Raw genomic sequence first — 11,887 nt, forward strand, 5'->3', positions numbered from 1 at the left:
ATAGAGCTAGGCCGGAGTCGTGAGGGTTATAGGGCAGTGACCCGAAAGGGCCTGGTGGAGTAGCTTACCTGTCCCTGTTCTCAGCCCCCTGCTGCAGAGGAGCCTCCAGCTGGGGTCACAGGAAGGGGGTGGAGCTCAGGTTCTTCAGTTAACTGTCACCCTCTCCCCTCCCCCTCAGCACATAACCAGGGTCTGCCAGAACAGGGCAGCCCCCCAAGGCTCCCACAGGGATCCAAGGCCACCAGGTGCCACATGAGGCTGCTTCTCTCTCTCTCTGTCCCCCATGGGTCCAGACCCTGAGTTTTGCCAGGCCAGCCACACTCTGCTGCGGGAGAGTCCGAGTGGGGAGAGACAGATCCCTGGGCCTGGTGAAAGCGGGTTCAGTCTCCCCTGGGAGGCAGCTCTCCCAGGCACCCCTCGACAAACCCCGTGGGCAGTGGGGACTTGGGGGGTGCATAGGTGAGGGGGCATGAAGTACAGGAGTGCCTGGGAGCAGGTCTTAGGATCCTGTCAGGGTTCAGAAATGAGAACTCGGGTGGTCCCCCTCTGGAGCCCCAGCGACCCCCTTCTCCCCACCCCACCCAGATGACAGGCATCGTTGTTCCTCAGCCCCATGGATCCCCTGAGGCAGCCCCCCTCCCCCAGCTCATCACAGGCCTCCAGGCCAAGGACCCTACCCTGCGAGATGCTTGGTTATGTGGGCATCGAGTCCGTGCTGGACCAACTGAAGATCAAGGCCATGAAGATGGGGTTTGAGTTCAACATCATGGTCGTTGGTGAGTGAAGGGCCTCGGGCTCACAGGGGGACAGACCAATGGACGCTACCCTGTGGGCCTGGACCTATTGCCTCTCGGAACCTCAGTCTCCCCATCTGTAAAGTGGGCCTGATAGTCTTACATCACTAGAGTGTTGTAGGTGGAAATCTGGGAAACACTGAATTGTGAAAAGACAAAAATCACCATGAAGCCCCAACCAAACGCAAACAAAGCAATGAAAGGGGAGGCCATGTGTGGCAGGAAGTAGGGAACACCAGACTCAGATCCTGGTCCCAGGCCTTAACAACCCCCAGTGTGTGACCTGGGGCAGGGCTTCTGACCCCTCGCTGCCTCAGTTTCCTCATCTGGCTTAGCACAGTGCCTGGCATCTAGGAGGTTCCCCATGGGTCAGTTTTATCTGGAATTCCATTTTTATATATGCAAAATTAATGCTGTAGGTCAAAAACTACACTTCTCACAAAATAAACTGGATATAATGGAACATAAAATGTCAGAGTGTGTAGCACCAACTAAGGGCATTATTCTAAGGTGGGGGTACCCAACAGAAATGTCATAGGGGGGGACTTCCCTGGCAGTCCAGTGGTTAAGGCTCTGCACTTCCACTTCTGGAGGCCCGAGTTCAATCCCTGGTCAGGGAACTAGGATCCCGCATGCCACGTAGCGTGACCAAAAAAAAGAAAAGAAATGTCATAGGAACCACATACATAATTTTAAATTCCCTAGTAGCTTCCTTTAGAAAAGTAAAGAGAAACAGGACAACTTACTTTTAATTGTCTTTTTTACTTAAACCAATACATTCCAAAAATACTATCATCTCGACATGTAACCCATATAAAACATTATTCATGAGATCATTTACATTGTTTTTGTCATGACAAGTCTGCAAAATATGGTTTATTCTTTTACACCAACAGCACATCTCAGTTCAGATTGGTGTATGGCCATACTGCCAGTGGCAATAGCCAGGTGTGGCTCGCATATTGGATAGCACAGCCCAAAGGACAATTTCAGTTCTTTTTTAATTTTTTAAATTTTATTTATTTGTTTATTTTTGGCCTCATTGGGTCCTCATTGCTGCGTGTGGGCTTTCTCTCTGGTTGCGGTGAGCAGGGGCTACTCTTCAGTGAGGTGCGTGGGCTTCTCATTGTGGTGGCTTCTCTTTGTTGTGGAGCATGGGCTCTAGGCACATGGGCTTCAGTAGTTGTGGCTCGCAGGCTGTAGAGCACAGGCTCAGTAGTTGTGGCACACGGGCTTAGTTGCTCTGCGGCAGGTGGAATCTTCCCAGACCAGGGCTCGAACCCGTGTTGCCTGCACTGGCAGGCAGATTCTTAACCACTGCACCACCAGGGAAGTCCCAGTTTCAGTTTTAGACACAAAAGTGTGTCCTGCCCTGTGATGTAGGATGTTTCCTACTGCAGGGCGTGGTCCGCGGAGTTTGAGAAGCCTACACAGCAGGGAGGATGGACCATCTACAAGCTCAGGCAGCACAGGGGAATCTCACTAAAACAAGCCAGACATGAAAGAGCACGTGCTGTGTGATTCCCCAAGTAGAGGGCGGGCAGCGCTGCTCCCTACCGGTGATGTCAGGAGAGAGGCTGTCCCTGGAGCTGTGTTAACAGTTACTGCGAGGAGGTAGGAGTGATCTTGGGCGGAGCTGTGTGTTCTGTGTCTTTATCTGGTGCTGCATACATGGGTGGTTTAATTTGTAAAAATGCATTGACCTGCCCATCAACAGATGAATGGATAAACACAGTGTGGTCTATCCATCTGATGGAATATTATTTAGCCATGAAAAAGTATGAAGTTCTGGCACATGCAACAGTGTGGCTGACCCTTGAAAGCATTATGCCGAGTGGGAGCAGCCAGATACAAAAGGACAGTTATTGCAAGATTCCATTTATATGAAATGTCCAAGGAATTCCCCAGAGGCCCAGTAGTTAGGACTCGGCACTTTCATTGCCTAGGGCCCGGGTTCCATCCCTGGTTGGGGAACTAAGATCCCATAAGCCAAGTGCCACGGCCAAAAAGAAAAAAGAAATGTCCAGAATAGGCAAACCCATAGATAGAAAGCAGATTAGTGGTTGCCAGGGGTTGGGGGGAGAGGGAATGGGGAGTGAGTGCCTAATGGATATAGAGTTTCTTGCTGGGGTAATGAAAATGTTTTGGAGCTAGACAGGGGTAGTGGTTGCACAACACTGTGCATGTACCCAATGCCACTGAATTGTACACTTTCAATGGTTAATGTTAATTTTTTATTATATGAATTTTGCCTCAATAAAAAATGGGGGAAGGCATTGAGCTGGAGACTTATGATAATACATGCTTTTCTGTATTTGTTATACTTAGAAAACAGTTTATTTTCTAAAACTATTTAAGAATTTCAGAAACATGCCTAACGCATCCACCGTTGTTGCTGCCATGTGATTGATTACTCACAGGACAGAGTGGGCTGGGCAAGTCCACCATGGTGAACACACTCTTCAAGTCCAAGATGTGGAAGGCCACCATGCCGGGCCTGGGGGTGCCCATACCCCAGACGCTGCAGCTGCAGTCTGTGACCCACGGTGAGTGAGCACCCCTTCACCCCACCCCCACCCCACCCACCCAGGCCCACTCTCAGCCCCTCTGCTCTCCCCCTACAGTCATCGAGGAGAGCGGCGTGAAGCTTAAGCTGACCGTGACTGACACACCTGGCTTCGGGGACCAGATCAACAACGACAAGTGGTGGGTCCTGGCGGGGAGGTGGGGAGGGCAGAGCCCTGGCTGCCCCTGCCCAGCCCCTCCAGTCTCTGGGAAACATCCAGGCCTGGAGCCACCTGGCTGTGGCACCTTTGAGGCTCAGTTTTTTCGTCTGTACAGTGGGTGTGTGCAACTCTCCCCCCAAGATCAAAGGGAGTCAAGTATGTAAAGGTCTTAGCTTGCTGCCTGGAAGCACTTGATAGAGGCTATGGTATGGCAGGGGGATAGAAGCCCACACTCCAGAGTCAGGACCCCTGGGTTTGACCACTTCCCAGATGTATAACCTGGGCCTGGCCACGCAAGCTCTCTGAGCCTCTTCTTCCTTCTTCATAACTTGGGGATGACGACATCCCCCTTGCAGAGTTGTTCTAGGCTCTCAAGGAGATGAAACACACACACACAATTGGGACTGGCTACACAACTTGTGGGACCCAGTGCAATGAAAATGTGGGGCCCTTATTCAAAAATTACTAAGGGGCTTCCCTGGTGGCACAGTGGTTGAGAGTCCGCCTGCCGGTGCAGGGGACACGGGTTCGTGCCCCGGTCCGGGAAGATCCCACATGCCACGGAGTGGCTGGACCTGTGAGCAATGGCTGCTGAGCCTGCACGTCTGGAGCCTGTGCTCCGCAACGGGAGAGGCCGCAACAGTGAGAGGCCCGCGTAACGCAAAAAAAAAAAAAAAAAATTACTAAGAATTATAAGACCACACCCACAGAGCATTCAGCCCTGCATGGGCCCAGGCCCTTCTTGGTTCAGAGCCCTGGGTGCCGGCTGCATCCACACTCCCGTGAAGCCAGCCCTGCACACAGCACCTCACTGAGCACTTAGTATGTGCAAGCTCTGTTCTAGACACAGGGATACAGCAATGAACAGAACTGATGAACATCTTTGTCTCTATGAAATGTATATTGTCATGGGTGTGGGGAGGCAAACTGAACAAAATTAATCGGTTTTGTGGAGGGTGAACCTGAACTCTTTATCACCGACACAGGACACTTCTGGGAGTGAAAGGGAGATGGAGCTGTAGTTGGTGGGGGAGTGCAGTTTTAAGCAGAGTGATCAAGGCAGAGGGCGGCAGGTGCAAAAGCCTTGAAGTGGGGGTGGGGTGGGAGGGGAGGCAGAGCTCAGCAGTGGGACGGGGTAGGGACTTGTAGGGCAACATAAGGACTTTGGCTTTTCTTTGGCCACTGGAGGCTGAGCAGAAAAAGGATCTTTTTGGCCGCTGTGTTGACAATAGCCCTGTGGGGGGAAGGGACCCTGGCAACAATTGGGCAAGAGTCCCTGGTGGTTTGAACCAGGCTGCAACAATTTCTCTCCTTTAATGCTTACTCCTCCCCTACAAAGTAGGTGCTCTCTTACTGTCCCCATTTTACAGAAGAGGAAGCTGAGGAAGAGTAAGCAGGGGTCTCTCTGAAGATGCAGGGGTGTGGGGGGGTGGTACTTGGGTGACCAAGGGCCTCAGGTTGTGTGGGACTGAAATTCCTGTGTCCCAGGCAAATGGGGCGATTGGTCATCCTAAGGGGAGAGAACCCAGAGGACCTAGGTTGAGGGGGGCTCCTGGCGAGGTTCTGAGGCTGAGCCATCTCCCACCCCAGCTGGGACCCCATCCTGGGCTACATCAGTGAGCAGTACGAGCAGTACCTGCAGGAGGAGATCCTCATCACCAGGCAGCGACACATCCCCGACACGCGAGTGCACTGCTGCGTGTACTTCGTGCCGCCCACCGGGCACTGGTGAGGTGGCTGAGCCGGTGGGCAGAGGGCCACCTGCGTGGGGAGGAGAAGAGGAGGAGGAGGGACCCCCGGGGTGGGCTGTGGGCTGGCACCCGCTCATCGTATGCCCACTGCCATGGCTGCCCCGCCTGAGCAGCCTGCGGCCCCTGGACATCAAGTTCCTGCAGCGGCTCTGCCGGACTGTGAACGTGGTGCCTGTGATCGCCCGGGCCGACAGCCTGACCATTGAGGAGCGAGAGGCCTTCAGGCACAGGGTAATCTGGGCACCTGGGACAAGTCTGGGGTCAGTGGGGGTGTGGGGGGGTGTCAGTGCACAGGTGGGCTGAGGTCATCTGTGTGTGGTCCCCAGATCCAGGAAAACCTGAAGACTAACGGCATAGAGGTGTATCCACAGAAGTGCTTCGATGAGGACATCAATGACAAGATCCTCAACAGCAAGATCCGGGTAGGAGGCCATGGGAGGTGGGGAGGCTGGTAGGACCGAGGCTGGGTGATGTGCTTCCCACTCATCCTTTCCATCTGAAGATTCGTCTCTCTCTGCAACTTGGGGAAAGTTCATACATTTCTAGCAGGTATGAATCTCCACTCATCCACAAACTCAAGGTGAGCAAGAAATAGGTCATATCAACAACCCCCAGAATGGGAGAAAATGTTTGCAAATGATATATCTGATAAGGGACTTGTATCCTGAATATATAAAGAACTTTTACAAATCAACAATAAAAAACAAGTACCCCAAGTTGAAAATGGGCAAAGGATTTGAATAGACATTTCCCCAAAGAATTTATACAAATGGCCACTAAGCATATGAAAAATTGTTCAACATCATCAGTCATGAGGGAAATGCAAATCAAAACCACAATAAGATACCACCTCACACCCACTAGGGTAGTTAGTATCAAAATGACACAGAATGACAAGTGTTAGTAAGGATGTGGAGAAATTGGAACTTTCACACACTTCTTGTGGAAGTGTCAAATGGTGCAGCCATTTTGGAAAACAGTCTGGCAATTCTTCAAGGTTAAACACTAAGTTACTATATGACCCAACAATTCCACTCCCCAAAGAAATGAAGACCTATGTTGACATAAAAACTCATACACAAATGTTCATAGTAGAATTATTTGTAATAGCCAAAAAGTGGAAACATTCCAAATGTCCATTAACTTGTGAATGGATAAACAAATGTGGTCTATCCATACAAGGGAATATTACTTAGCCATAAAAAGGAATAAAGTTCTGATAGATCCTACCCTAACCCTAACCCAATGTGGATAAACCTTGAAAATGTGATGCTAAGTGAAAGGAGCCAGACACAAAAGGCCAAATATTATATGACTGCATTACATGAAATGTCCAGAATAGGCAAATCTATAGAGATAGAAAATAGACTTGTGGTTGCCAGGGGCTGGGAGGTTTAGGGGAAAATGGGGAGTGACTGATAAAGGGTACGGGCTTTCATTTTGGGGTGATGAAAGTGCTCTGGAGTTAGATTTTGGTGATGGTTGCACAACTTGTGAGAATACTGATAACTACTGAACTGTACCTCTAAAAGGGCAAATTTTGTGGTTTGTAAATTATACTCAGTAAAGTTGGAGAAAGAAAGAGAGAGAGGAAGGAAGGGAGGAAGGGAGAAAGAAAAGAAAAGAAAAGAGAGGGCTTCCCTGGTGGCGCAGTGGTTAATAATCTGCCTGCCAATGCAGGGACATGGGTTCGAGCCCTGGTCTGGGAAGATCCCACATGCCGCAGAGCAACTAAGCCCATGCCCCACAACTACTGAGGCTGCGCTCTAGAGCCCAAGAGCCACAACTACTTAGCCCATGTGCCGCAACCACTGAAGCCCCTGCACTCTAGAGCCCATGCTCTGCAGAAAGAGAAGCCACCACAATGAGAAGCCCGCACACTGCATCAAAGAGTAGCCCCCGCTCGCCACAACTAGAGAAAGCCCATGCACAGCAAAGAAGATGCAACACAGCCAAAAATACTAAATAAAAATAAAATTAAAAAAGAAAAAAAAAAGGAGAGAAGGAAGAAAGGAAGGAAGGAAGGAAGGAAGGGGGAGGGGAAGAAAGAAAGGAAATAGCCACATCTTCATTTTCTCTGAATCAACTGAATTTCACCTCCAAGCCCCCATCTTCCTGTCCTTGTGGTACATTCAATGTCAGTCTGTCTGGATCCTGCAAAGCATCTGGGTGAGGCCTGGGATTCTTCATCCATAGACACCTGGCCTCCACTCCCTCCCCCAGGGACCCTGCTAACCTACACAGCACTTTAGCTTGAATTAGAAAAAGGCAGTAGCTTCCTTCACCGAAGGGAGCCTGCATGGGATTTCAGCCCTACACAGCCTCACGGTGGGTTACCTTTGTGCAGTGCACAAACTGCACATCTGTACATAGAAACCCTGCTTCTTGTCTGGCATCCAAATTCTCCACACATTCCCTCTTTCCACTCCCAGGTGGAGCAATGAACAGTATTTCCTGTGAAAGGTTCAAAGAGCCTTGACCTTCTGCTTTCTGTCCTGAGGCCAGCAAAGACAGCAGCCTGCTCACAGCTGGAACAGTGCTGGGGGAAATAAAGGAGAATGTATCCAAATTAACCTCTCAATAAATCATCCAGATATATAACATCTATTGAGGGTCAAATATGGGCTGATGCATAATAAGTGTGCAAGAGACAGTTATTATTATTAGCCTCAATTTATTCCCCATCACAACCTAATTCTTAGAAAAACAAACCTACATGCAGCACTTGCCTGTTTAATCTCCACTTCCTGCCACGAATAAGTAAACAACCAGAATTTACAACAGGGCTCAGCAAACTTTTTTTGTGAAGGGCCAGACTATGGTAAGTATTTTAGACTTTGTTGCAATTACTCAACTCTGCTGTAGTAGAATGAAAGCAACATAGACAAGAGTAAATGAATGACGGGGGCTGTATGCCAACGAACTTGCCTGCTTTGGCCCAGGAACCATAGCTTGCCAGCCCCTGGTTTACAAAATTCTCTCTTTCTTTTTTTTTTCTTTTTAATTTTTTGGCCGTGCCCCGCGGCATATGGGATCTTCCCCGACCAGGGTTCGAACCCATGTCTCCTGTAGCGGAAGGGCGGAGTCTTAACCACTGGACGGCCAGGGAAGTCCTCTCTCTCTCTTTTTAAATTTCTTTTATTGAAGTATAGTTGATTTACAATGTTGTGTTAGTTTCTGGTGTACAGCAAAGTGATTCAGTTATATATATATATATATATTTATTTATTTATATATACATGTTTATAAATATATATATATATATTCCTTTTCATATTCTTTTCCATTATGGTTTATTACAGGATTTTGAATATAGCTCCCTGTGCTATACAGTAGGACCTTGTTTTTTATCCAGTCTCTGGTTTGTATCTGCTAATATAGTGGTTTGTATCTGCTAATCCCAAACTCCCAGTCCATCCCTCCCCTACCCCACCCCCTTGGCAACCACAAATCTGTTCTCTATGTCTGTGAATCTGTTTCTGTTTTGTAGATAGGTTCATTTGTACCATATTTTAGATTCCCACATATAAGTGATATCATATAGTATTTGTCTTTCTCTTTCATTTTTTAATATATTTATTTATTTATTTATTTTTGGCTGCATTGGGTCTCCATTGCTGTGCGCGGGCTTTCTCTAGTTGCCGCGAGCCGGGGCTACTCTTGGTTGCGGTGCATGTGCTTCTCACTGCAGTGGCTTCTCTTGTTGGGGAGCATGGGCTCTAGGCACACAGGCTTCAGTAGTTGTGGCACACAGGCTCAGTAGTTGTGGCTCGTGGGCTAAGAGCACAGGCTCAGTAGTTGTGGCGCACAGGCTTAGTTGCTCCGTGGCATGTGGGTTCTTCCTGGACCAGGGCTTGAACCCATGTCCTCTTCATCGGCAGGCAGATTCTTAACCACTGCGCCACCAGGGAAGTCCCTGTCTTTCTCTTTCTGATTTACTTCAATTAGTATGATAATCTCTAGGTCCATCCATGTTGCTGCAAGTGGCATTATTTCATTCTTTTTTATGGCTGAGTAATATTCCATTGTGTATATATATATATATATATATATATATATGCCATATCTTCTTTATCCATTCAGCTGTCAATGGACATTTAGGTTATTTCCATGTCTTGGCTATTGTAAATAGCGCTGCTATGAACTAAGAAGTGCATGCATCTTTTCGAATTATAGTACAAAATTATCTCTTAACCTCATGATAATGGTTGAAGGTGGTAAGAAATTGGGCATGAGCAGAATTATATCACTAATGTAGCTCTGAGTAACACTTGGCTTCCAAGACTTGTTCTGCTAATCCCTTCATTATGCTAAGCCCAAATTTATGCTTCCCAAACATTCACAGAGCCCTGCATCAGTATTGTCATGACTCCCATTTTACAGATGAGGAAACCGAGGCACACTGATTAGATTTTGTGTCTTCTGACTTCAGATATCTGTGCTCCTTCTATCACTTTCTCTCCCCACAAAGGACAGCATCCTGCACGTTCCTACCTCAGTGTCTTCTCTCTCCACTTCCCGGCTGGGGCCAACCCTCCGATCTTGTCCCTTCCCTGCAGGAACGGATCCCCTTCGCTGTGGTCGGGGCTGACCGAGAGCACATTGTGAATGGGAGGTGTGTCCTGGGCCGGAAGACGAAGTGGGGTATCATTGAAGGTCAGTGCAGGGGCCCTGGCGAGGGCTCAGGGGAGAACATGTTGAAAAGCCCTGTTGCCTTTGGCATCCTTACACCCACCACAGAGCCCAGCACAGGAAACAGACAGACCTAGGACCAAGTTTCTTTGTGCAGCTCAGAAGCCCCGGGCAAGTTCTCCGACCCCCTGGGCCTCAGTTGCCTCGCAGTCAAATGGGTATCATTGTAACATCAACCTCATAGGGTGGTTGGAGGGGGCAGAGCCTCTGCTTTGCATGATACCTGGCACCCAGGAGGCACCCTATTCATTCACTAGAATTGATTGTGGGGCCTACTATGTGCCGGGCATGCTATGTGGAATTCCTGAAGGGATACAGTGAAAGCGGGACCAATAATATCCCTGTGCCCACAGAGCTGACCAGACAAGGACAGGTGTGAAAAGCACAGTGAAGGAAATGTGGGATGGGAGGGGGTACCTGAGGGAGCAGAGGAAGGCCCTGCTGATTCAACAGCTGTTTATAGGAGCCACCTGTACCAGGGGCTGGGACACAGCCGTGAATGAATGAATGAACTAACAAACAAACGGGAGGTGGGCTAACACAGGGAGACGTGGGGAAGGGCTGGCAGTGGCAGGGGGTGTGCAGCATATAGCAGGCGCTTACTCGGTGCTGGCCGAGGGCAGGGCGTGGAACAGAGCCTGCGCTCAGGGGTTTGGTGCCGTATCTTGCAGTGGAGAACATGGCTCACAGTGAGTTCCCCCTCCTGAGAGACCTGCTCATCCGGTGAGCATGTGGGGAGCCTGGGGGGCTGCGGGGGCCCTGGAGGATGCCCTGGAAGTCCTGCTGACCTGCCGCCCATCTCCCAGCTCCCACCTCCAAGACCTGAAGGACATCACACACAACGTCCACTATGAGAACTACCGCACCTTCAGACTGAATGAAAGCCACGTGCTGCCCCAAGGGCCCTGCTGGGTGAACCAGGCCCTGGCCCTGGCCTCTGTCCCTGGCCCCACTGGCCCCCAGGCCACCCCCGGACCCCCAAAGGTCTGCTGGTGGGCCAAGGACAACTCAGATGAGGAATGCTGAGCACCGGCACATCCCGGGCCCGCGGGGCTCCCCGAGTCCTGGGCAGCCCCCGACACACACCTGTGTGCTAGAGCATGTATTAAAGGGTGGACATGGCTTTTTATGAAAAGCTGTGCTTTGAAAACAATAGGCGCTTTGTAAATGACTTCTTTGAGCTATCCTCAAATAAAACTATTGTTCTTTTTAATATAGTGTGAGACTCTCAGGCCCTCAGGAGTCTTGAAGACCTGGGAGGGCCTGCCTTGGATGACCAGCCCCTTCTGCCCCAGAACCAGAGTCAAGTTCCAAATCATGCTCTGCTGTTCGTATCAGGCTCTGCCGTCTGTCCCAAAGCCTCCCTCCTGCACGGGGTGTCGTAAACACTTAAAAACTCATCTTTGCCATCTTCCCCAAACTGTGCCCCTCACTCCTGCCTTCCCTTTTGCTCCACCCTGGCAGACCAGAGTGGTGAGAAAACAACTCCAACTTTGGAGTCTGGCGAAGCTGATGTGAAAATCCTTGCCCTGCCACTGACCCTGTGTGATGTGACCTTGGGCAAGTCACTTACTCTTGTGGGCCTCAGTTTCCTCATCTATAAAACTGGGGTGATACTATCACTCCCACAGTGTTGTTGTGTGGACAAAACGGAGTGATTCAGGGAATGTGCCTGCCACCCCTGGAGAAACAGCTCTCAGAGACGACAGGAAGAGCAGAGACCACGGGTACAGGGCAGAGGCTGTGCCCACAGGGTGTGTGAGCACTTCCCAGGACTCTCTGGAACCCTCGAAAAGAAATGGACTTCACGGAAGCCCACATTGTACACCCAAGCTCCCCTAGGGCGCAAGCAGGCGTTGAGCATTCAGTAAGTGACCATGGGGAGCAGCAGTGGTATCCCAGCTGCCGGCCTGCACGCTCCTGG

General features: G+C 49.9%; 1 protein-coding gene across 2 annotated transcripts; it reads left to right on the plus strand.

Moving 5' to 3' along the window:
- Positions 1 to 598: 598 nt before the first annotated feature.
- Positions 599 to 11,328, plus strand: SEPTIN12 (septin 12). Of its 2 annotated transcripts, none has more exons than XM_081256245.1 (9): positions 599 to 776; positions 3,215 to 3,340; positions 3,419 to 3,500; positions 5,111 to 5,248; positions 5,385 to 5,502; positions 5,598 to 5,693; positions 9,831 to 9,927; positions 10,635 to 10,686; positions 10,770 to 11,328. In XM_081256245.1, exons 1-9 carry the CDS (start codon positions 614 to 616, stop codon positions 10,987 to 10,989), a joined length of 1,092 nt encoding a protein of 363 aa, XP_081112371.1. In that variant the 5' UTR covers positions 599 to 613; the 3' UTR covers positions 10,990 to 11,328. The 2 variants fall into 2 exon arrangements, with proteins under 2 accessions (XP_081112371.1, XP_081112370.1); XM_081256244.1 differs by lacking the exon at positions 599 to 776 and adding an exon at positions 2,295 to 2,408.
- Positions 11,329 to 11,887: the final 559 nt, after the last annotated feature.

Source organism: Mesoplodon bidens (assembly GCF_964165515.1).
Source record: "Mesoplodon bidens genome assembly, chromosome: 15".
In the NCBI taxonomy this organism is placed as follows: Eukaryota; Metazoa; Chordata; class Mammalia; order Artiodactyla; family Ziphiidae; genus Mesoplodon; species Mesoplodon bidens.